Here is a 26,037-nt window from a genome sequence, read left to right as displayed (position 1 = left end):
GTCAGCGTTTATCATGCATAGTGATTTGCACCTGCTAGTAAAGCATTACTGAGTGAGGAATATGAAAAATTAAAACTACACTATGGCCTGATTCCCCAAAGTAAGTTTCTTAGATTCTTTGAAGTTTTATTTCAGGTGAGTTGTATTGAGGATGCATGTTACAATGTAGAGGGTTGAGTATTTATTAATTACAGTGTTTCTTTTTTTCAAGATAGTTTTTAACAGATGATCTGTTACTGTTTCTCACAAATAATTGCCATTCTGTTTAGGTGATACTAGACAGCTACCAAGCATAGACCCAGGAAACATGTTAGCTGATATTTTTGAGGGTCTAAGATCAAGAGGCTTTTCTGTGGAACTGCGAACTAATCACAGAGCTGAATCTCAACTAATCGTAGATAATGCATCAAGGTAAGATTTCCTTAGGTATATAAGAAGCATTCTGGCAGTAGGCCTGGTCCTTTACCTGCAAAATAGTGCATCAGGATTTGAATTGGTAGTACTGCTTCTGTTACAGTTTCTTATTCAAAATCAGTAACACTGGTTTTAGTAACAAATGAACAACCCTCCAAAACAACAACAAACCCCCACAGATTTTTCCAGTGGTATATGTATTGAACAAGAAAATGTGTGCGTGCTGAAATACTCCTGAATTTTATGGGACACATTTCAATATCAAACACTCTGTTGTTCTCAAGTGAGTTGTGTATGCACAAATAACTACGCTTTCTAAAACGACTCTACAGTTGCTTTTCTAAAACAAAATTTTTAAAGACACTGCTTTAAAGACATTGATTTTTTAAAAAAAGTGTGACAACAGCTAAACGAGGCTGAACTACACTAAGAGTTTAGATGTCAAGGACCATTAAATCATAGTGTCTTTTTTTTTTTTTTTTTCTGTATTAATGCCTAGAACTTTAGTTTCTAGCATTTGCATTACTTTTGGTCTGGAAATAATCCTGTTTGCTGTCAGCATATGATTTCTTCCTTAAACCTCAAACAAAAAAATCTAGGTCTTAGTGCACAAGGCCTTTTGACTTTTCATGTTGATTGGGATTGAGAGTATTCTGAACACTTCCAAGATGTCCAGAACTGCTAAGTGTTTTACAAGCACTGTCACTTTCTTTTTTTGGTAAGACTTCTGTGTTATTCCAGTCTCTCCTATGAGAAGAGCTTCTATGGGTAATACTTGGTATAAAGTTTTAGAGAATGAATTATCAGGTTTTTTTAATGCGAAATTGTTATGCTCAAGAGACAGAGTTTCTGGTGCATGTAGTGTAGATAACCAGAAACTTATAAATGGTGAACTTCAGGCACATGCAGGTGATGATATACTGGAACCCTTTAACTGGAAATAATTTTTCTTTTCTGTTTAACCTTCACTGTTCCGATGAAGAATATCTCACCGGAAGCTTCCTGAATTTGATGAGGTCTTGAAAGTTTCTGGTTGGAATGAAGAAATGACAATGCCAAGCCCGGAGAAGAAATTCATTCTTATTGCTTTGCCTGCTGGAGGGGGTTGTGACAGTATGTGTGTACAGTTTGTGGTGTTGATCTTCCTTTTGGTAAAGCATAGGTTATTTGGCTGGAACTAACATTCTTGGAAGATTTTAATCTGCTTTTGTTTTAGTATAAATAGTTTACCTTTTGCCTTCTGTAAGTGTACACAGCAACACCCTTAAGTGCAAAGGATATGGTGTAGAGCTCCAGCTCACCAGTTATGTTTTGAAACAGGGGTGATACAGCTTCCACCAGTGTAATCAAATGTGATTGTCTTTCTGTGTTGTGGCTGTGTCAAACCTTAAATGATAATTTTTTTCAGAGGTGAATCATTTGAGTAAACAGCAACTACAACAGGACAGTGTGTTGGATAGGAATGTGCTCCCAACTCTAAAATCAAGTTAAGAAAATGGAAACAGAGGGGGATGCAAGTATTTCCTTTAAAATGTTTTGAGGTCAGAGTTAGGGCCATTGGTTTTGACCTTTATTGGGTAAGTGGATTGAGTGGCCTCTTGCTTCGTATGTGTCAAAAATCTTCAAGGGGGATGTGGAAAAAAAACCCACCAAAACAAATATTATTGCCTTACCTTACTATAGTAACTTACTCAGCAAATAGAATACTAAAAATGTTTTTTTTCTGTGAGATCTAAATATATAGGTCTGTGGCTTAAAAATCTTGTATCTTTACCTCTTTAACGTGCCATATTAGAACCATATTTTACATGAAATACTCTCTATGCAGCTGTTTAACACAAAGAAGTAAGAATTTTTCTCCTTCCATATCACTCTTGTCTCTCAGATGTTAATAGTGGGATAACTGCATGATACTTTTTTGGGGAGTATATATGTGGGTGTTATGTGGTGTGGGTTTTTTTTGGGGTGTGTGTGTTTTTGTTGTTTCAAACAAGTTGAAATGTCATTGAAGCAAGAAATAAGCAAAGGCAGTTTCATATTGAATTATGTTTTTCTTTCTTAAATTGTTTGTTCTGCACATTTTTATGCCTTACCTTTTGTGTCTTCTAAAACAGACTTGCAAACTGCCATAAAGACTTTACTTAAAAAAGGACCAGGACTGCAGGATGCCAAACAATCGCAGTTCATTGCTTTCAGAAGGTAACAGAGCGTGCAGGCAGACATTGAAAAAATTCTTGCTAGCAGCCACAACCTGAAAATTGCTGAATGTGTTGAAATGAAGAGACTAGTGGCAGTATCATGAAGTTACCAGAGAGAACAGGCCTGGTGTCTCTTCCTGTAATTTCTGGTTGCCCTCAGTCTTTTCCTCTGTGGAGAGTTGCTTCATTTGTCTATAAGCTTAATGTTATTTTGCACCATGATTTCTGCCTTTGTGTTCATGTTCATCTGTACTGTTTATGTTAAAGAAACAAAGGATGGACTTAAGTGGTCAGGTTTTGTAGTAGATGCTCTGAGATGAGAGCCTGCGCTCTGGTGCTTGCTAACAGTGCAGTGGTCCTTCAGAAGCAAAAGGTGAGGGCTTGACTGCAGAAGGAACCCGCAAAATACCAAGAAATGTTCATACTCAAACGTATCCCATCCTGGCAGAAGTGAATTCCAGGGTGTGTGATAAGCTAGCATCTCTACATGCTTCTGTCACAAGTAAAGATTGACCAAATGACAGAAGACACTTGCATTTTGACCGTGTGACAAGGGCCAGCTTTAGTCATGTAATCTGATGTGCTCCTGCTGGGCACTGGTGAATGCCTACAGTTTGGAGATTTGGAAGTACAGTACTCTTCATTTAAGAAGGACTGGGGTGTAGGGCTCTAACACACTTTGGAAAAAGATTGGAAAGGTTAGTGGTCACTGATAATGTGAACCATCACAGGAGCATGAATAATATGGATGGCCTCACAGAAACACTGAAGGGATAAATGTAACGTCCAGTGGCACCAGTAGTCCATAAACTTAAACTTCTGCACAAAAGGGTACTTAAGAAAAAACTCTTCCACTTTTATTTGTGAAGAGCCTTTTCTCAGCAATTAACGCCCACTGTTTACAGGTTACTAGTGTGCAAATAAGTGATATGTAAATTTTGGCTACTTTACCTGTTTGCTGTGAATGCTGAGTAACTCTGAAATAATGTTTTTTTTTCTCTCCAGTCTGCATTCAGATACAGTATTGTTGTTAAAGAATTCTGTATAAGATTTTTCTAGAATTTATTTATAGGTACTTAATTTGCATTTAAAAGTTAAAATTCCAGGTCTTTAAAAAGCAAATACATCCACAGACAGAAAATAATATATCCAGGCTTTAGTTTTTCTTTGGTTTTCTTCTTTACCTTAAAAACAAATCCAGCTAATCTAGGCATGCATCATAAACATATTTGCCTCACTTTCTATGGTATTTAGATAAAACTGTTCCTTTACTGCTCTTACTTCCTATCAGTGATTGTTTTTAACTATTGGTGGAAGATCATCATAGCTAAAATGGGCTTTTCACATTATTTATAAATTAATGCTAATGTCACTACATTGCATGTAGTTGTATGTTTTATAGCTCATGATTTCGTTTGTGTTCTTGTTTTGTATGATTTAGGCAAGACTGCAATCTAATAAATGAACTTTGTTGCCAACACTATTCAAATCATCTAAGCAGGTAAGCCAATGTTTTGAAATTTTTCCTGTGAACAATCTCATTTTGTTTTTGAAAGAGTTAGTCAGGCCAATGACCTAAAATAAGATTGTAAAACTTGTAATGTTTAATCTAGATCTGATTATTTATGTTAGAAATAAATTATATAATATTAAACTGTTTGCTGTTCATTTAAATTGTCATTATGTGAATTCCAAGATTTTGATTTGCTGTTTAGTACTTAAAGTTGGCATAAAAGCAACTTGGAAAAACCCCCTCAAGGTTAATTATTTTTTGCCACTGTATTATTTCTGAATAGATTCTGAAATATTTTTGGAAGCAGGGAAGCAGGATTTTAATGCTACTACATGCTACTGTTTTTTACTAAAGGGTTTTACAAAAGTTCAAGAAACTTTTGTTTAAATGTGAATTCTCTTAACTGTTTTGAACATTATTAAGGTTTTTAATCTGGCCCAAGTACAGAGAGGGGCAACAGAAGAAATACTGAGAGATGGCAAATTCATGCTTTGTAAATACATTTCTCCCTCTTTCTCTGACATAGAGATCATAACAACCGACTTTTATTTCAAATTGATGACAAGATTTCCTGCACACGAAATACATATCTCAAGGATCTGTTGCCAGACGGTGGTTTCAGAGAGGATCCTAATCACCATGAATGCAGAAGTGGAGAAATCACCTTCACTACAGAGACTGCTGAGGAGGACAAACGACTATGCAATGGAGATATATTTTTCATAACAGGGGTAAGTCCTTGCTGCAAGAACTTGCACAAAAACCTGCAGTGGTAACTGATTCAGCCCTTGTGAATTCCCAGAACAAAATTCACACTTCATAATTTTAGTCCATCATATATACTTAGTTCTTCTGCTGAACTGTCATGTGAAAGGCAAGAAAGAAGCAGATTCACGGTAGCAAATTAAAAAAAAATAATCTCTGGGCATTTTTGTAAAATATGTTTCAGTTCGTCTGCTAGTGTCCAGTGTTAAGTATTCTGTAAATACTCAAATGTATTGTAATTGAAATGGATAATGTTTTGGATATAGGTAGAAACAGTCTTAAGTAAAGAATGAAGCTAGTGTTACAGCTTGAGCACTCCTCTGGAACAAAAGTAAGCTGACAAAAAAATACAGCCGCAAGAAACTTACTTTTTTTTTCTGGGTTCAGTGAATTGAGTTGACTCAGCAGAGGGTCCAGTGGAAGTTATCAGTATTTGTGCATCCGAAAAGGGGGACTGTACAGGGTTGGTGGGACAGAGTAGGCTCTTCTCTATTTGTGGCAACAAATTGCTAAATGGCCTCACAGCCTCACTGATGTATTTCGCTGTGCCCTAGGATAATCATAAGTTTTCTGGGGATTTTAAACTGCCTTTCAGCACTTTTTTTACTAAACAGAAGGGGTTAGGGTTAGCCCTTTACAACATTACTTTTCTTGAAGGTGGTCAGTGAAAGACTTCTGGGTTCAGTGTGTGTTGAAACTATTTCGCTTTGTTGACATTGCAGCTATTGTAATTACAAGGAAAGCTAGACTACAGGCACCCACAGACATACAGACATTGATCAAACTGCTGATACAAGCTTACTGCTGAGTGTTCTTGTGCTATTTCTTTAGGATGTAGAAATTGATAAACAGCGCTTATTGACCATCAGCAGCACATGTGGCTCCACATTCACTGTGAAGTATAAGGCACTGAGGAAGCTATGTCACATAAAACATGCATGGGCCAGAACTATTCACACATTTCAGGTAAAAATAAAGAAGCTATGAGCTGATCGAACTTTCACATAGCTTTATCTTGCTAATGCACTGTATTTTCATGTGAAAGTCAGAAGCTCTCTTGGAACTAAAATTCCTTGAGTGCAGAACAGAAAATATTCTTGAGTGTCCCCAGTTCTCTCTAACTTCTTTGTTCTTGTCTTTTTTTCTTCTTTTTTTTTGGTAAACTACTTTTTTGAGATCTTACTTTGATAAGGTGTTCTTAAATATGTTTCAGGGTTCTGAGGAAAAAACTGTTGTCTATGTGGTTGGCAATCCTGGCCGTCAGCACTGGCAGCATGTGTACACAGCTGTGACCAGAGGACGCTGCCGTGTCTATGTTGTATCTGAAGAGCTGCACCTCAGGAGAGCAGTCACTAACAAGAGCATGCCCAGAAAAACTCGCTTACAGAGATTTTTGAGAGAGGCAATGGCAGGAACAAGCAACTGTCCCAAACAAACTTCCTCTCCCCTCTCAAAGAGCTGGCAAAGTCAAGAGCTTGAGACTCAGTCTGTTTCTGTAACTCAAGTTGCTCTTGACCCATCTGAACCTCTAAGTGAGTTGATTAAACAGGAAGGGTCAGCAGTTATCAATAAAGAAGATCAGATGGGCAGTTTGCAGCAAAGTCCATGTAAAAGGCAACAAACTCTTGCAGAGAATTCTGAGGATGCTGTGAAAATACCCTCTGTGAGTATCTCCTTGTGGAGGAAGTTTCTTTTAAACTTTTGTGCTCACTTTCACCACCGTAAGTCACCTGGATACTGTTATGATTCATTTATTAGTATTTATTTAATAATTTTCAAGATGACCAGTAACTGGTGAAGCAGTCACGTTTGGCAGATGTTTTCCCGGACTAATAGGGAAAAATAAGTTACAATGTCAGTAGCAGTAAATTTGTCTTGTTACTCATTGGTGTGATCGATCAGCTGGCTTAGCCTATATTAGCTTATTCTTTGTGTACAGAAGTCAGTTTTTAGGAGCTGACCTGCTGTGAAAGATTTATGTAAAATTCAATTGCTGCAGTTGATCTTTATACAGTCAAACATGTTTAACAGATGCATTTTTCATTACATCTAATTTCTGAGCTCTGTCATGGGGAAAGAAGATGTAACATGATGTTACTGTATTTTAGTTCTGGTTCAAACTCTGATAACATTTTTGTTTTGTTTTGACAGACAACAGTACAAGATTCCCCACTTGGGTCTTTCAGGCTTAAGAATCTGACTTTGGGACAACCAACTCCTAGGAAGCTTTTCAAAAGTTAACAGGCAATTAACTGTCATTATGAACCTTTCTTGAATCCGTTTCGTTCAGGATTTTTGGAACAGAGAAGCTGGGTATGCAGATGATTTTCAAAGGTTCTCCTGTATTTGCTTGTTCTATGAAGAAGCAGCTTGTTTTAAAGTGAACCTTTTATATTTTCAGTGATCTGTTTTTAGTAGGAGATTCTTCGGGGTGTCATCAAAAAATCACATCATTCTTTTGTTTTGGTGAAGAATGAACTTGCAGGTCTTACAGAATCCATATGTTCCCTTAAAAATGCATGGGAATTCTGATTTTAAAGGCTCTAGTTATCCATACCAAGATTTATCAGTCTCCTAATGGCTACAGAATTGATGAGAGGCTTTTACTGCTGTGCCAAAACTGCAATTTGCTTGAGTTAAAAAATAGTTCTCAAAGGGGACATTAGATTTTTCTAATGTGGCAGATTTATGGGTGTGAAGCTTTGAGAGATTATGGACTTTCATCTTGTAATAAATAGAACAAGAAAGTGGCAATCAGTGACACAAAATTTTCCCCACTTCATATGTGAAAGAGATGTAGACTTGCCATTGCTGGTTTAGCTAATAGTTGTATGCTGGTAATGACCTTGGTAAGAAAAGCAAAATTCCAAGCCAGAGTTCAAATAACGTTCTACTTTTAATTTTTTTTGGTGTACTGTGTGACCTGTGGCATTGTAATTTTTGAGATTAATCAAACATGAGACAAATTGTACTAAAATTTGGACAGCTTGCTTCTAACTATTTTTTTTAACACATATGTGTCATGAGTGAGTGGTTTAGGTTGCTTAAGGAATCACCATCAAAGGTATTGGTGAGAGAGTTTTAGTGTGAATTTGTGGGATTGCAACTTCACAAAGTTCAGTGGAAAGGTTCACTTTATTACTTATTGCATAGACAAACCACACAAAGAAGAATCAAATTAAAATTAAGCTGGAATGATTTACACAGACCAAGGATGTGAAGGGGTAAGGGAGACCTTCCTGTTGAGTCACGAGGGTCAGAGTGGACCCCCTTGCTTTCTGAACTCTTAATAGAGCTTAGGTGCAGCTAGATCCAATCTTTGTCTCAGACTTGGACAGCAGTTTATATCTAAAGGATGTCTAAGTTTCATTGACAGTTTTAAGTTTGATCGCAAGATTTTAGCAGCACTTAATTGTTGGCTAATTTATCATTTACAAAGTAGATCAATAGGGTTTATTGCAATCATGACAGTAATTTGATTATGGATCTGAGGTGGTAACATTCATTCTATACTTGCTATGAGGTATTTAAATCAATTCACGCATGCATGAAGACAGACACAAAGGAATAGGGGGGTGTGTGTGTGTGTGTATATATATATAAATAAATGTATAAAGGCGTACCTGTTAAAAGTTTCCCTGACGCTCAGTGGAATATCAGTGCTGAATGCTTTTGCCTGTCTCCACAGGCAAAGGGTTGAGCCTTAAGGAGCCGGGTACAGGCTCCATCGTCAGCTTTCAGCAGCGGTCCTCCTGACTTCAAAATCTTTCTGTTCGCAAGCTCTAAGTGGTGTCCCACTCAGAGGGGAGATGCTGTTTTGAGCTCTCCTGGACTGCAGCAGGCTGCAAAGAGCCTCACTTAGCACTCCTTTTTATAGGGTTGGAGATGGTTTGCTTTAGTCAACAATAAATTTCTGTCCTACCCACAATCAGTCAGTAATCACTGGAATTTTCAAAATTCCAGTGATGGTGGTACTGTACCACTCAGATTCAGATAAGGAATGCTTCAGGGCTGTCAGAGGGTGTTATGATTTGGATAAAGAATGTTTCTGGTACAGTCAATGCTGTTCTCCACCTCAGCCATGCAAGAGTTGCTGGTATGGTGCAGGGATGCTTAACTGCCCAACTTGTCTGTTGTGGTTTAAAGCCAGCTGGTGACTGAGGGCTGTGTAGGGGCTCACTCATTCCTTCTCTGCACCCCCCGGTTCCTGGTAGGATAGGAAGGAGAATCGGAAAAAGGTAAAACTCATGGGTTAAGAACAAGTTAATAATTGAACTGAAGTAAAATATAATTAAAATAATAACAACAATCGTGACAAAGAGGAATTAAACCGAATGGGGGGGGAAAAAAAAAAGAAGAAAAAAACACCAAAGCCCAAGTGCTGCACAATACAGTTACTGAGTGAAGCCCAGCGAGTCCCTGAGCAGTGATCAGTGGCTCATGTCATACTGAGCGTGATGTTTTATGGTATGGAATATCCCTTTAGCTAGTGTGGGTCCACTGTCCTAGCTCTGCTCCCTCCTGGCTTCTTGGGCAGCTGCTCGCTGGCAGAGCATGGGAAACTTGAAAAGCCCTGAACTGGGTAAGCACGACTTAGCAACAACTATTCTCAACTATTGTCAACGTTATCCTCATACTAAATTCAAAACACTGTATGAGCTACTGGGAAGACCATTAACCCTGTCTCGGCCAGACCCAGGACATTCTTACACAGAGGCCAAGGCCTAATGAGGATTCCTGAGACTGTAGAGCAGCCAAGATGCACCGCTACAATATGGCAGGTAAAAGTGTACTACAAATATAAACACTGTATTTTTTTGCTAAAGCTGTGTACAGAATACGGAAAAAATACAAAGTAGAAGACTTTTAATGTCTTTAAATCTCACTGTTTATTTCATTTTATACAGTTTTTCCATACAAATATTTGCAACAGTTTGAATTTCAAAAAACCATAACATAGACGATAAATATCATGCTATTAAAGTATTAAATTTGTACAAAAATACTTTACAGTTTAATACTTATTTGTTACAAATAAAAATACATATTTAAGTGACTCATGAACTTTTTTTTTACATGATTCAGCATTGAATGTCATTCTGAGCTTTTCTGGCAGTGCTGAAATAGAAATCAGAGATTCTTGCATGTGCAGGGCAGGTGAGCTTGTTCATGTATTGGAAATGGCAACAGGGAAACAGTTAAACAGTTTAAATTGACCAGAAACAACTCTGTAAGGTGATTGCTTAGGTATGGAGACTCTACAAATGTACAAATCCAGTATCTTTATATTCACCAATAACAATAATTACCAATAACAACTTGAATACCGGAATAAACCAAAGCAGCTGCTGGTGAGTGTATAAAGCAAATGGCAGTATTTTATTGCTTGAGGGGAGAGGAGAGAATTTGTGTGATGTGTTTGTAAAATATATTTACAATTTTGAATTCTAAAAACGTGTTGCAGGGGGAAAACAAAACATATTAAATGGGACTTTTGCCCTTCAAGAAACTGTTTAAAAAGCTGACGACATGTGATAGTACAAGTTTACAGGTTTATGCATCATTAAAGAGCTTTTGTATCAGTCTTCCACTGACATAGTTTAAAAAAAGCCATTTTCCTCTAAAACCTTTCTTTCTAATTTGTCTGAGCTCATTTCAGTTTTACTTTTGTTGGTAATCCTCTTTCAGAGGTTTTTATCCCGCTAAAAAAGTCTCTGCTTAAAAATCCTCATTGGTTGGCAAGACGTACCATTAAATAACTTCATTGCATAGGGAGTAACATATGTTCTAACGAAATTTACTGAAGTGGGGGAGTAATGTTCACCACATACCAGCATTCCATCTAAACTATGCTTTGTCTGAAGAGTGCACCCTTCTTGCCAGCAGAATGCAGGTCCCCAGAATCACAGGTCTAGCCCTTTAACAAGAAAACCTGGCGAAGCATACCGACAGCATTGTTCTCAACCACACAAGCCGGCCACCAGCCTCTTGGCAGAGGTTAACTTCATGCTTTTCCCTCAAACAGCAGCTGCCTGAGGGAGACAACATTTAAATCACGTGTAACACATCTTCCCCAATTTCCTACCTAGGGGAAAAAAGGCCCTTAATGATTTTTCATACTGTTGCTAATGTTAGATTGTTTAGAATGGAATGACTTTACTTAATGAAGAATTAAAACTTTTTCAAAAGTGATGATGAATTAATACAAGCCTTGAGACAGACAGACAGACAGACTGACCTCCTGTGCTTTTTAGTGCTATAGAGCATCTGAGCATCAATCTCAGAGAAATCTTAAGGGGATTTAGCACCATAATTGTCTTTAGTTACTGAACGTCCCACTAAAATGAATTTCTGCTATAATGTATTTGTAGGTTCCCGTGTCTCTGTATTAATGTTAGCGTGTCCACTCTGGTGAAGGAAGGCATTATTCTGATCACTCCACTCCCCGCTTACTGAAGTCTGTTCTGAGCTTACTTTCTGAGATGCCAGGGGGTTTCTGCTAATAACCAGTTCCAGCTTATTGCCTGATTCTGCGATGAGAGGCACAACTAGACAGCAGTCAAAGTCTCTGGTGCGAACGTGGTTTACCTGAACATTTAGGAGAAAGAAATGAGATCACAAGAGAAAGATTCATCCTTGAGACTATGGAACCTCATTTAAATATTCCAGGTAGAGAATCGCCCGATACAAGACTATTTAACCATGGTGTCTGGGGTGAAAACACCAGTTAAGTTTTTTACTCACTGTTTAACAGCATGTAGCGTATTTACACTGGTGATAGCTATTGGCAGCTGTCACAATGCCCACTCTACAAATGACATTTAAAAGCACGTAGTTTTTCTGTGTTTCATGATGTTCATTAATTTAAATGCAATAGATCACATCTAAAATTTCAGTTCAGGTCTTCTCTGGTTTTAATTAATATGTATCTAAATTTTTGTAAATTATTTTATTGGGCTAATTGACATCAGTCAACAACTTGGATTAAGCACAGCAACAATTCTCAAATCTGTATCAAGAACAGCAAAAATTACAAATCTGTCTGTAAATGCCTTGGGAAGTTCCAGCTTTCCAGTGAGCATTTGTATATCTCCTTCGGAGTTCTGAAATACCTCACATTTTGAAAGAATTTGTTTATATAAATATGACTGCACAGAAAAACCTAGCCTTAGTGCCACTGCATAAAAGCCCAAGTCACCGTGAAGTGCTGCCTTCTCTTACTGAGGCTCCAAGCAAAGTACAGGGCCTGTGGCGCAGAGAAATTATGATCATTTGTCCTTCCCCATCCCCCTAAAAATATCTTTTCCCAGCAGAAATACAGAACAGTACTGCTCATAATTTCAATTATAATAAGCAATATAAATAATAAGGCTGTTCCAAATAAGTGAAGAAAACACTTCATGCAGTTTTTCTACAATCATGTCTGTGTAGACAGATATCCAAACACCCTCTAGTGTGGTTACAAATCTCTTTACAAAGTAGTCTGGGTGTTACGTGCCTTCATGCTAAGCCTATGTGGTGCCAGAAACATTACCTGTAGAAGTCTATCGTATGGTTTTAAACCTCCCAGATCGCCAGGGCCAGCTGGTCGAATGTTTTTAACGTACACTCCTTTTTCTAATAAACCATCTGAGACACTGAACCCAAAGTCTTCTCCATCAGAGTCCTTGTACAAAGTTACCTGTGGAGGTGACGTGACGTGATGAGAAGGAAAAAAAATAAAAGTTTGTCCACACATATTAGGCAGGCTTTCTTCCTAGGATGGTTTTAGTGTTGTTTTTTGGGGATTTTTTTTTTCCACATTAGAGAGATCACTTACCTACTGTTTGGTACTTACAGTATTGGAGTTGTCCCCCTTTTGACATTTTAATGATCTTCTCGGAAGCCACCTTATTCTTCAGTAATAAACAGCCCTTTTCACTTCTGCTTCCCAGCTGGAAATCTGTGGTATTTAGCCCACCTTTTGTGGTGTAATTTGAGTCTTTTAGTTTTTTGTTACCCTGTTCTCTAGTTGTTAGGCTTTGAGTACAAGATTAGGCTTAGTTTTGCTTCAGGGATGGAGCCTCAACCAAGCAATTGGTGTCACGTCTTCCAAGACTTCCAGAGGGTATAAGCACCACTGGCACTGTAATCCCTAGCCAGCATGGTTTTGGCCGGGCAGTGGTTCACCCGGTAAAGCCTGATCTCGGAAGTGCTCAGGATAAGCTACAATGCAGTCTGTTAAGAAAGTATGACTAAGGGTCCTTCTGGAAGAGCTTGCAGGCAGCGTTCTTACAGTTACATAGCCATGAGATGGTCATTCAAAAGCAGAAAATACAAGTAAAACTGTTAGGAAAAGGTTTTTCAGGTGTTCCGAGAACAAGTCCTCGCAGGTAGTTTTGTGAATTTAGTTATTTGGTAGAAAAAGATTCAGATACTTCTTTGTAGGTTTTTAGTATGATTAGGTTTTTATTTCTGTAAGGTTTTTATTTTTTCTTGCTTCTCTCTCACATCAGGAATGCAGACCTATGCAAGTAAATTGTGTGAGTCAGTTGTGTGACATCTGACTGACACTAATGCTGGCACAAAATGTGTGTGCAGACACAGTCACAGTCAAAACTGTGCTTTTACTGCTACAGCTTATGTCACTTAGCGTTCAAAATACTGGTTTTATTGTACGTTGGCTGACAAAATGACAGCATTGAGTGCTCTGTAATTTTATAATAGCTTGGTACTAGTAATGCTGCATGTGCTGTATCCTTGTGCGTGCCAGCCATTGAATACTTTTCCGGTGTTTCTGAATTACATTCAAATTGAAGGAGACTTTAGGAAGTCTCTAGTCCAACCTCCTGCTCAAGACAGGCCAAGACCACGTTCAGATCGGGCTGCAAGAACTTGGTCAGTATTTCATAGAATACTAGGGCACAGCACTGGTTAGCGCTGCCTTCAGAAAGCTGCTGAGGTCCTGCCTTAACTGCCGCTGTGAAAAGGGAAGCAAGAACAGGCAAGGTTGTCTCAAAACAGGAGTGAAGGATTTGGGGCTTTTTTTCCTGCTCTCTGCAGTTTTCTTGACTTTACTGGTATATCAGCAGTGCTTTAATCAGAATGAAAACACTCACAAGTAAGTTCGGTAGCTATCCTGGGCGGCTCTTGAGAGAAGTGAGATATGCCAGCTGCTGCAGCATTAGCACAGTTCTGGCTGTAGATGCGGGTGGTGCATCGCTGGGCTGCTGTGAAAACATCTCGGCCTCATGCCACGGCAAGCTCAGATACCCACACACAGTATTCATCCCTTCCTTTACACCAGTTCCTCCTCCTCCCTTGTTTTCCTCCCTCTGTACAGTACAGCAAAGCAGAAAGCCACACCTAAAGTCCCACTAACCAAGCTGAAGGCTTTCTCCCTGCCAGTGCCTTTTTTGGGGATAAGCTGTCACTTTAAACTTGCCAGCGGCTGCTGTGTTTAAGGTCTTTGCCTTCTTTTCTCCCACCTTCCTCCAAAGTAACTTCTCGCTGAACCTCTCATACTTCCTCCATTTCAGCATGACTTTTAGGGAGTCAGTGGGCATTTCAGCTACTGAAAAAACTATCTGCAAATCCAAAATAATTCATCGTAGAATGATTTTTATTTTTATCAACAGTTGCTGTACCAGCAGGACTCTGGGAAACTTCTAATAATTTGTTATCAACAGAGGCTTTTGTTTGTGCTATCACAGCATGTATAACATGGCTTTGATCTGAAGTATGGTTGAAGCTGCTATGAAAGTGCTGTAAGACTACCATTCCGCAAGACTAAAAAATAGATAGAGGAGGGAGATATATTTTCTTGACAGATTTGTGTGCATTTCCTGGCAAGAATGAAAAGTAATTAGCAGTGGAACAAGACACAAATTCTCTTTAAATGAGGTAATTTTTTTCCTCACCATCACAAAGTATAGGAGCGCTTCATGTTAACTGCTTCTTAAAGAGGCCTTGAAAAGTAAATGTAAAAATGTGATACAGTGCCGAAGAGAAAACTTAAAAACCCTACATGCTCTTCTAGCACAGGTAGCACAATTTTTAAACGGAACATCCCCTTTCCACTTACTCCTTTTCCCCTTCCTCTTCCTTCAGGCACTGGAGCTGGATCCAACCTCATGTGAACTACAAAAGCATATGAAACAGAGGACTGTGAAGTCATCTAGACTGTATTCTTGTCCTAAGGCAGGATCAACTGCATCGAGCCCATTTCTATCAGACGTTTATCTGTCTTGCTTTTTAAAATGTCCACTGATGGAAACTCCACAGTCTATTATAAAGTGATCCCTTCCAGTGCGTCAGATAGTTTCCTTGGGTCTAAACTACATCACCCTTGAGAGACTTACGTCTGCTGCTATCCACAGAGAAACAAGATTGCTTTATTTTCTCCTTCTCTGCAGTGATGTGAAACAAGGCTTGTTTTCCTCTGGACTCTGTTCAGTAGGTCAAAATCCTCCTTTAATTCTCAGATCCCAAACAGGACACTCAATTACAGTCAAGACCTTATCAAAGCTGGAGCGGACGATAATTCTGCATACTACAGATGGTGGTCCCATTTATATCTTCTAATTCTAAGACAATGTTGCTTTTTTCCTGGTTTTAGTGAGTGGTCTGTTAGCAAACAAAATACATACAAATTCCGCTGTACAGACCTATAGGAAGTGCCATTCCACATTAGCTCACCTTAGCTTGTGAGTCAAAAAATGGAGCTTTGCAGACGGTAAGGGGCATGAACGCAGAGTGTTGCTGTAGAGGGATGGTGGCAAGTACCGCAATGGTGGGGGCAGGGAGGGGAGCAGAACCTGAGAATGATCATCTGAAGTCTTATTACCCCTCCACTCAGTCAGGTTGGACTTTCCTGATTTATATGAGCTGAGCACTGTGGAAGGCAATTACTGACCACCCTGCACTTACAACTTTTATGTACCTAAATATTTTCTTACTTCTGTGGTTCTTCAGACCCACAGGTCCTAGAATATTTTTAAAACCTACTTTGCTTATGGCTATCTTCTCTTGACTTTTGTTTCAACAGGAGCTTAGAAATTAAAGAAACTGATTATTTACTCACTTAAGGGATGGGGTTGTGATTTAACTCTGTTGCACATTTGACAGCAGTCACATTTTTTAGGTGTAAGTCATCTGCAGAGAACTTTCTTTTTATTACAGGTTATAATTTTGGGGCTACTTTTTATGGAAGCATATATTCTTCAAAGGGAATCTCAGAGTAAGACCCCAGGTATCTGAAATACCCAGATTTTTATTTAATAACAGGTATGGGCAAAGCCCTACCGCACAGGTTTCTCATTACTTGCCAGCAGTACAGCCCTGTCTGAAGGGTATGAGATCGCAGGCAATTCATGCAACACCTAAATTGTGCTGCTTTATCTGTGCTTCTGATCACAACTGTTTGTAAGGTTTGATCTCAACAGCAAAATCTCCATTACGGGTGATTTGTTAGACTTTCAAATTTACATCAGGAGCCTAAGGGAAAAAGCTGAAATGGAAATTTAATTCATATTTCATAAGCAATTAAATAGTTAGAAATTTATAAAAGAAGCTTACAAGTTTTGAGTCTGTTGCTGTGTCTCTCAGATCCATGGGAAAATGCTTAATTTAAATTCACACATCTTGCACAGATCAGCTATTGAGGTATTTTAACCGACTGTAATTTTAGGTTAATGACTACTTGCAATAATAACATTGAAAAATTATCTGATGTCTAGTGCATATTTTTGCTCTCAGAGGAATGCGTGCTCTACGAAACTTAAAAAATGGTCCACTATGATTTTTAGAAAAATATTAATCTATATGATTACCTAGGTAGATAAAATCAATTAAAGGCATTAATTAAATATGGGTACTGATACAGCAATATGCTATCCAGCTGAATTAAACATTACTTATGAAACCATCTAGAGCAAATATTTGAAGGGATTTGTGCAACCCATCTCAATCCTAGCTTCCTCAGGACAAAGACAGTTCAAGTACACATTTGGTGAATGTAGTGCACCGAGGTAAGAAAGAGCCGTGAAGAAGTCAGGTTAACTTGCTGCAAAGTTGGCAGCATTCAGCAAAACAGTCCTCAGGGCTGTGTTACCTTTCTGACTGTATCTGAGAAGGACAAGCTAGTAGTGTCATCCGCTCAGCATGCCGTTTTGTTAGACTTACTCATTTCTGTTTGCAGCCTGAGCAGTTTTTATCCAGCCTTGCCTCTCTTACCCTACACAGTTGGACTGGCAATCGAGGCGTTTCGTTTTTATGGCTTTTTCTTTGGTAGAATCATGTATTCCTGCTCTCTCACAGTCAGGTTATGAGAAACCAGTGGAACATCGACCTTAGCTAGCCCATTTCTACATCAAACTTAAGGTATGAGCTCCGATCTGTAGGGCACATCATAGGCCCTGACTCAACAGGCACGCAGACTCACTGCACCGAGACAGTAAGAAGGCACCTGGTCTGTCCTGCTGAAGAAACTGGGAAAGCTCAGCAGCATGCCCTCAGGTACACGCTTGAAAGTCTTGCTGAGGTAAGTCTTAGGCAAGCTATGCCTTAGATGGTGTTTCAAAGACTGTTTATACCATCACGCTTTTCCAAAGCAGTTCTTATTTCAGTGGCTGTCCCACCAGTGGCCTACCTGATACGATAGTTGCCTGCCGAGGGCAGAGCACATTTGCCAGCAAGATATGTTATGAAAAATACTTAAATCAAGGCATTTCTCTGACAGTGAAGTCATTCCTGTGGCATTGCAGCTCTTTTGGAAAACTATCATCGAACAAGCTGTCCGTGAGCAACTGAACAGGTTACTAGTGTTAAACTGGAGGTCTAATACAAAAATGAAGGAGGAGAGAGAAAGTAACAGGCACACTGCTACACAAGAACCGGTAGGAAAACTTAACAAATAAGAACTTGCTAAGACTGGCATGAATACAAAAGCAGCCCATGACGCTTGGGTTAACCTGCATGTGCGATCATAGGTGTACAAGCCCATTTTGGACTGTAAGATCCAGTCGCTGGTTTCTGGTTTTACTAAATGACTATTAGGATTTGGAAAATCCTTGGTGTAACTTCAACTTGTAGATTTTTAGAAAGGAAATTACTCTTTTCTGGATGACAGAACAGACTCAACATCCACATCACTTCAGCGGACAGGGGAAAAGTGGGTATATTGTCTGAACAAAACCTGGAAATTACTAAAACCGAAGGTCACAGCAATCTTAAAACCAGACAACTGAAGACAGAGAAAGCTCAAGGACAGGGTATTTTGTACTGTCCAGGACTCCAAGAGCTAGCAGCTCTCATAGAATACCAACTCACTAATAGAAATCTGACTCCTCCTTTCCAGGAAAGGATTTATTTTATCTATCATGAAGGGCTGCCTTTATATTCTATAGGAGAAAACTGTGCCTTTGCTGAATATGAGCACACCACAAAATGCCTGCTGGCATAGTTTTGTTTTGTATCTCACATTTATTCGCCCCTCAGGAAAACTGAGCACAGTAACTAACTCCATTAATCACTTCACATCAAGCTGGAAATACGAATAGCTTAAAACCATCACAACACATCCTATTGATTGTTTACATTGGCAATGGAGTAATTTTCCATATATAAGATCCCCTCTCTAGTACCGTCTACGAACATTCCTTTAGCCCACGCTCGGCGAGTCCTTACCTCACTGAACGAAACTGAGTGAACTACAAACTAAACTCGGTCAAATGCACAGGGACTAGAAAGCAAGTCAACTCTCTTTAAGAATGACGTCATGTGACCTCTTAATGCAATTTCTCTGTGCTTCTGCCTCCTCTCTGGGAAGATCTCAGACCTTTAGGAGGATGGGTATAGGAGATGGGACACTCGTTCCCGTCAAGAAGAGCATTATAATGTCCCCCAAAGTTTTGGAAACTGGTTGCTGTTATGGCCTCACTGGACTTGAAATTTAAACCAGCAGTATCTAAAAATACTTTATCCAGTACTTCCTCGGGGTGCAGAGCCACCTTCATATCACCACGTTGACTTCCACAGTCTTGAGCAGAAAAAAGTTGCATAGACTGAAGATTATTTATCCTTTTTAGAACAAAGGAATCAGAAGAGAAGGAACTGCTAATCTGAAATAACGTTCTGTATCATGTACATCGGATCTCATGAATTTGATTCAAAATGAGTGTTAACTTGGAAAAGGACCAACGGGAGCCCCAAACTCTCCTGAGTAATAGCCTAAATAAATGTATTTTCTAGAAATTAAACTTTGCTTTCTTAATGAACACATTTTGCAGAGATGAGTTATTGGTATTGTTAATTCAAATTACCAGTTGATGCTCCTTGCAAAAGAGCAGTCTCTTTTGAGAATTTATTGTAAAACAAAATAGTAGACAAAGATGCATGTTATTTGTTTGTTTCCCCCACAAGGATGTATCATTAATGTGTTTGTAAGAGCTAATATGCGTGGCCCCAAAATTACATCTGTGGCATCATTATAAAAAGTGCTTACTGTATTGCCATATAATTAGATTCCCTATGCTGAATATATTATTTCAAAGCTGTCAGAAGAAAAATTACAGACCTTGTGTAACTCCACAGGAGTTGGTGACATGATTTCTTTCATTTCTTGCTTAATTTTTCTCAAAGCCATGGACTTTCTCCCCACATCTGATGGCAATGTGTTGCTACGAGTAGCTTGACTGTAATGTGGCCTTACAGTACTTCTTTCCTGGAAGCTGGCCTGTCTTCCCAGCTGGTTACGAGGTTGTGGGTTTTCGTGATTCAAACTCATTGTACTTCCTGACATAATCGTGGCCTGAAGTATTAATGAACAGGTTATTTTTTAACACAGAATGTGCATTAAATAAGTGGTTAATTCGTAACACTAAGAAAAACATCTCTATTATTTGTTAAAACACAATCACTCAGGGCACAGCAAAAGGCAAGAGGATAGATGTTCAATCTGCTTGCAAGTCACTATAAAATAAAGGACCACAACAAAACACAACAGTAACAGAACCCTATGGGCAAAAGTTTTCAGATGGCATTTCAAACTAAAATACCGAGCACTAGAATGGCTATGCTTGTAAGCTAGTCCCCTGGCAGACTGAAGAGTGTGTAGTATAATTGCTTGTTTTAAAAATATTTTACATGTAAATAAAATGACATTTAAATTGCGGCACAACGGCATTTTTTGGAATTTGAGCTACAGGAAGGCATTTACAATTCAGACTGTGCGTGCAAGGTAAAAAAATGTGAGTCAGCAGAATATGCAGGCAGCTCTAGAGCCAGCACTGGCAAAGGGCATGCCCAGCTACCGCCCAGGCTGGGGAAAGCTCAGTGCGGGTAAGCTCGCTGCCTGGAAAGAAACTGTGCATAACATCTAAGTGCAAGAGTAACTGCCTCAACTTGGCACTAATACTTCAGAGACACCAGCCCCTGTCTTACTGCTGGTTTTTTAATCTCAGTAAAAGCTAGCCTTTTATGTTAGATGGAGGAATACATGGAGGGTGAAATCTTGAAAGATGAGGACGGGAGTCATCCCATCCACTGGGTGGAACGGATTGCTGTGAAAAGTGCCCGTGCACAGCAAGGAGCCTTCTTCCTTGTGAAAGACTTTCTGCTCTGGGGAATGGGAGGCAAATGCACTTCAGCGCAGTCACCATACAGAAGTGCCACTGCTGGGGTAGGATACACTGAATTTCCTGCTTATTCTCCCTGGTGCCGATGGACAAGTGGAAAGGGAAATTAAAAGGCCATAACCTGAACTCGGAGTGGGACAGGATGCAGGCAGCCTGCTAGAAAATGAGAAGTAAAAAGGAAGGGGGAAAAAGTATGGGGAAAGCAGGCACGTAAGTGTTTGCTTCTGACCGGCGAGCATGTCTGTCATCCTTCTTTCTCCCAGCTCCAGCACTAATTTCACTACAAGATAACATACTGTAGCCTTAAGCAGTCTCTCTTGTGCTCAGTAAGGACTGATACTACTGCTTGACAGAGCAGAAGCATCCAGAGGACTTGGCAAACAACAGTCTTCTTTGCTCTTTGGCTGAAGACCTTGAAATGAAAAACGGTAAGGAGTCCTTGACTACGCAGTGGCACTTCATAAAATAGAGGCATCGCCATTCTCGGCATCCTGTCATACCGAATGAGTCTTGCTTTCTTTTCAGAGCTGGGGGTTGTGCAACAACGCAATGCTATAAATGATACAGCACCTGCAGTTCTGAATTTCACTTTTGTGAAAAGCTGAGGAAAATTCAATGTGTAGAAGTAACTGAATTCTGGTCAGCATGAATGATCTATTTCCATTTTGGAATTATCTATTTCCATATCCTTTTATTGTGCTCTGAATACTGAAAATTGCAAGAGAAGCCTGTGGTACTGAACCATATCTAACTATGGAATTAAACCAGTATAACATTTTCTCCTGCATTTGTCTGGTTTGCAATAACAAATAGATGAGAATCACATTTTGCTACCCGTACATGCAATACAAAAGCCATAAATCTGAGGGAGTAAATTAATCTGTACTGAAAAACTTTCACCCAGTTATGCCACTCACATTCCTCCTGGCTGCTAAAGGACTTCATATAACATAAAAATGAAAATGAGATTCTGCCAGTTTTGCAGCTCCAGGAATTTAAAAGAACATAAAAGAAAATATTTTAGGACCTTTCACTCTGTAGCTTTAAGTGGCAGTATAATCTTTATTGTTCTGATTAGACAATTTAGAGAAAAGGTGATTAGAAAAATAAAGACTCAAAGTTACTCTGCCTCTGTTCCCTTCCCCCACTACCCCCTTTCACAATGTAACACAAAGTATGGTTAGGAATTAACTTCAGGATGAAATGTGAAAATTGGTTACATAGTGAAGAAACCACTGTATAACGAACATTCCTCACATTGGCAGCTTTTTTTTTGCAGAGCGGTAAGATTATATGTAAACGTTTTGAAAAGCTGATTTTCTTTTATGTTCATCTTAATCAAATTAAGTTTCCATTTAAAAGAAAATCTACAACATGCTAAGAAAAGCTGCATAAAGCGTCTGTCAGAGAATGGGATGCATTGCTGCGGGAAGGTTATGCCCACATAAGAAGTTCTGTGCCATTTGCTGCCTCTGCAGACAGCATCAATGGTTATGCACAGCAGAAGCTGCAAGTCAAAAGCTCTGTGGTGAATATGTTTCTAGAATTTTGGTTGCATTGTACAAAAGAAAACAGCTCTGGTTAGGGGTGGGGGAGGCAGCTGCACAAGCAAAAATATAAAGGTAAAGGGTAGGTACCAAGAGAGTCATGTTTCTCAAACACAGACGCCTGTCAGCCTTGTCCTGTGGAGAGGGGTTAAAGCTTTTAAATGAGTTGGTGTGATTAGTGCAACTTAAAAGAAAAAAAGGAGAAAATAAAATGAATGTAAACCAAACCAAAACCATTATATTTCTCTACAATTGGAAAGAAAGGTTAAGATTGTTCTACCTCTAGTTCCCTCAGAATTCCTGACTGGCCACAGGTCTCTAAATCCTCCAGAGCCTGAGACCAGAAATTTTCCTCCTGGTCAGCCTCGGTGTTATCGTGGGTACCTGCGAAGCTAGATTTACAATGAGAGGTTAAAAAAATGTGGACTTTTTGTCCCTCAGAAAATATATCTTACACACATGCCTTGCCACAGATTGCAACTTGAATGACAGAACGTTACGGCAGGAGAGTGGGGAAGAGCTGCTGATCAGGAGAGGCTGGATGGACAAGCAGAGCACACGACAGACAAGTCTTCTCATAACCTGGCAGTCGCTAGCAGCTGGCAGGATCTGAGGGTCAAGTTATTCAGTAAGGAGATAAACGGATTCCCAGAACAATTCAATACACCTTTTTACTGGATTGAAACCGGGACCTCCCTATGAAAATTAACACACCAACAGCTGTGTGCAGAGCTGCTCCGTGCAACAGATGTTTGCAATAAAACCTTTCAACCTCACAGACTTCTTGCAGGGAATATGAAAAGAACCCTCAAACAGCATTTTGCAGCAGAGGGATGTGGTGCTTTTTACCCGATTCCTTCAGCCTAAGCTGCACTTACTGTTATCAACTGAAGCCCACCTGACTGCCGTCATATAAACTGCCCCAGTCGTTTCGTACACAAGCACAGAGAAATTTCCAGGGATGCAACTGTCTTGCATGGAGACTTAGCTCTCTGATATTTCATAAACGCACTGAAGCCATATTACTAGCACTCCTGAACAAGATGTTGGTGACAGCGATGCTGATGAAGTTGCCCAGCAAGAGAGGTCTGATAAAAACAGCAACTCTGGACTGCAGCAACACATCCCAAAACAACACCATTACAGCGGATGCGTGTGTGTGGAGGAAGCACGAGTCTTTTGCTGTCTTAGTAAGGGCAATCAGCTCAACAAGGCTTCACACAAGCATCCGAGCTGCTGCATGGGAGGGGGCTGATTATGTGAAAGGTACAGGGGGAGGATGAGGAAGGAAAACAAGAAATTGCCCTTCTGGTGGCAGCAAGCTGTTACTTTGGAGCAGCTGCCCACAAGTGCAGCTAGTGGTACTTAACAGCACATAACCAGAGCAAAGGCTATTATGGAAGCATCTAAGGCCTTGCTTGACAATGTATTACTGAGAACAGCATGAAGGTAACACTGTTAATAGAAAAGTTTTTAAGTAGGAGAACAACCCAGCACAACAGAGGACAGCTTGACTGCTTCACACACAGCATACTCTGCCTCAGAGACGCTTGCTTACAGCTACGATCAGTCAAGCAGACAACAGCCAGCCGTTTCAATCCCTTATTGCAATGATTCTCCACCTAGTATCAGTGTCTCTTCCCAGATATTGCAATAGGTACAGCAGTGGTGATAACCCCCACCCTGATACCACAGATGCAATTCCTCCCAGGCAAGATAAGAAAGTATTTAAAACATGGCTTTAGAAAGATCCTTGACTTCTGAAATTGGCTCTTTCACTAAACCTGAGTAGTTGTTTTAACAGCCAATGCTAAACATAGACTAATTTATCCATTATAATACCTTTCTTTAGATTGCATACTAATATTATAATATAAAATGGAACTTGAGTGAATGAACAGGATTATTTGAAACGATTGTCTGTGACAGCAAAGACTGCATTTCCTAGAACTGGAGGTCCATTTCTTCTCTGACTTCTGTGAAATCTGAAATCATGAGGCCTGTATGTCTGGACCTCTTGTTAGCTCAAGCAATTTCTTTTTCTGCCCTCACCACTTTTGCCTTTTCTCTGAGCCTTGTCTCCTGGTGTGTGAAATGCTCAACTTTTGCATTTCCATTACAGCCATGTGAATAAACTGATTTGTAGCTGAGCTACCGCATCAGAAAAAAAAAAAGGTACCAAAATAATTTCTCATCTAGATGGCTTTTTTTCCTATAACCTGAGAGATTGATTTTATGTCATGTGAAATACTGTTTGAGAATATATTTGTTTTTCTGATTCTTATTCAAAGAGACATCAGAAATCTAGATGCATAAAAACGCTGAAGGAGAGGTAGAGGGACAGATATGAAGACACAGGTGCCTATGATTTGGTGCTTAATGTCATACGAACAATTTTTTTTTTTTTCAGTTCAGGAGGTGGTAGGATGTTCTAGGATCTGGCGGACTCATTCCTTTAAGTACTGTTACAATGTTCAAAAAATTTTCCCTGGAGCAGAAACTAAGACTTGTTCTACTTGCCAGTGATTGGTAGACACCAGGCTACAGAGAGGTTTAAGCTCTCTGGTTTCGTTAGCTTGCCAACTGAAATTTCATTGTCACTGAATGGCATGTTAATGATGTGTTTTCTGCTTTCACCCTGTTTTTCTCCTTTATCTCATTTCAACTGTTTTCCTTTCTTCCCCTGCCCCCGCCCAGCTGGATCTTATTCTTTGTTCTCTTACCTGGCAGTATTCCACTCTTCCAGCTGTCCTCCACTTTTTCTTTGCCCACCAGAGGCACCTTTCCACATCTTGCTCTCTTTCTTCATACCCCTGATGCTCTCTCCCCCTGCTCTTTCTACAGAAGTTTGCTTTAGATGGTTTTCTTGATTCTCTCCCAGTGTCTCTGCCTCCTTCTGTTGCCACATATTCTTCGAAGCTGTGCTACACAAAATAAAGGTAAGAAAAAATTACTTTTTAGTGTCAGAGAAGAAGAAAAGTTGCTTAGCTAGAGGCAGAGAAGAGGTGGTTTTCTGAGGATTCCTGTAACAGCCTACAAAACCAGACATGCCCTTCTCAAATACTCCAGCACTCGGTATAGGAAAACATCAGGTGTGGCATAATCCATTTTACGGGGTTAAAATAATAATTATTTTAATTTGTGCCATAACTCTCAGGTGTAAGTCACATTGACAAGTAGAACAAGAGTCTTTAATGTGCATACTTTCTGTTGAACAGTGCTTTAAAATTGTAGTAAATACATGCTTTTCATTTAGAAGATTCTGTATTTTACAATCCAGTTTCCCAGTTCACTGCTTATCAACTTTGTAGCGTATTATTATGTAACTGCAAAACCAGCAGGTGCTCTGAATCTATGACTGCATCTCACCTGGGAAACAAAACATGGGTTTTAACTGTGGATAAAGATGCTGCTATTGAATTAAAGCTATTAACTTACCAAGATCGGGAAGTATGAAGAAAACTATGGTCATTTCCTTTATTAAATATTGTCCACCACTAGCCTATGAAAACTTCTAGTATGCTTCGGGCCAGTAGGGATCAAAGGAGCTGGATACAGACCGTGGGTTCACCCTTGCCCAGATCTTAGCTATCATCTTGCCAGACTTGTCTCCAGACAAAATGCCACTGGGCAATATACTGTATCAGAGGATCTGTCATTCAGATTCTGAAAAGCAGCACTGGCACTAAAGTTTTGCCTTGATTTGTATTTCAAAAGTAACAGACTGGACCTTAAGGATTTACTTATCCAGTATATTTATACAGGAACCAGAAAGGTTTTCTTTAGTACTAAACTTTAATTTCTCACAGACTGGGATTTCAGGCTCTTTGTGCTGCTACACCAGGAAACTGTATTTCTAATGAAGGGCATGCATGTTTGCAAGTCCTGAGGATGGGTACAAAGAGCACAGAAATCTTTCCAACTGTGATGCCTGTCTTCCCTTGTCTTCGGAAGAACTGTTCTTTGGCAGGAACTACCCAAGTCTC

The 26,037-nt window shown here is 39.5% G+C and overlaps 2 protein-coding genes and 1 long non-coding RNA gene across 13 annotated transcripts in view; 2 read left to right on the top strand and 1 right to left on the bottom strand.

The window, feature by feature from the left end:
- The window catches only part of HELB (DNA helicase B), a 67,646-nt gene extending 57,918 nt beyond the window's left edge, over positions 1-9,728 (top strand). For all 4 annotated transcript variants that reach the window (XM_055809299.1, XM_055809298.1, XM_055809296.1 and 1 more), the window contains 8 exons: positions 270-411; positions 1,397-1,527; positions 2,529-2,613; positions 4,054-4,113; positions 4,652-4,856; positions 5,722-5,856; positions 6,104-6,553; positions 7,042-9,728. In XM_055809299.1, the coding sequence (XP_055665274.1) occupies positions 270-411; positions 1,397-1,527; positions 2,529-2,613; positions 4,054-4,113; positions 4,652-4,856; positions 5,722-5,856; positions 6,104-6,553; positions 7,042-7,131 (1,298 nt within the window). In that variant the 3' untranslated portion in view covers positions 7,132-9,728. The remainder of the gene's footprint in view (positions 1-269; positions 412-1,396; positions 1,528-2,528; positions 2,614-4,053; positions 4,114-4,651; positions 4,857-5,721; positions 5,857-6,103; positions 6,554-7,041) is intronic.
- A 26-nt stretch (positions 9,729-9,754) lies between these two features.
- GRIP1 (glutamate receptor interacting protein 1) overlaps positions 9,755-26,037 on the bottom strand; it is a 328,666-nt gene continuing 312,383 nt past the window's right edge. For 6 of the 8 annotated variants that reach the window (XM_055809292.1, XM_055809295.1, XM_027793368.2 and 3 more), the window contains 5 exons: positions 24,775-24,975; positions 22,332-22,443; positions 19,445-19,678; positions 12,425-12,571; positions 9,755-11,478 (listed from right to left, as the gene is read on the bottom strand). In XM_055809292.1, the coding sequence (XP_055665267.1) occupies positions 11,245-11,478; positions 12,425-12,571; positions 19,445-19,678; positions 22,332-22,443; positions 24,775-24,975 (928 nt within the window). In that variant the 3' untranslated portion in view covers positions 9,755-11,244. Of the gene's footprint in view, positions 11,479-12,424; positions 12,572-19,444; positions 19,679-22,141; positions 22,187-22,331; positions 22,444-24,774; positions 24,976-26,037 lie in introns of all 8 variants that reach the window. The other 2 variants (XM_027793374.2, XM_013303010.3) reach the window with 1 other exon arrangement.
- LOC129784832 (uncharacterized) lies at positions 11,482-15,475 on the top strand. Its single transcript, XR_008747957.1, has 2 exons — positions 11,482-11,559; positions 14,980-15,475. It is a non-coding gene; the product is annotated as an uncharacterized LOC129784832 (long non-coding RNA).

The sequence above is a fragment of the Falco peregrinus genome, chromosome 6 (assembly GCF_023634155.1).
Source record: "Falco peregrinus isolate bFalPer1 chromosome 6, bFalPer1.pri, whole genome shotgun sequence".
Taxonomy (NCBI): Eukaryota; Metazoa; Chordata; class Aves; order Falconiformes; family Falconidae; genus Falco; species Falco peregrinus.
This window is presented reverse-complemented; position numbering and strand designations above follow the sequence as displayed.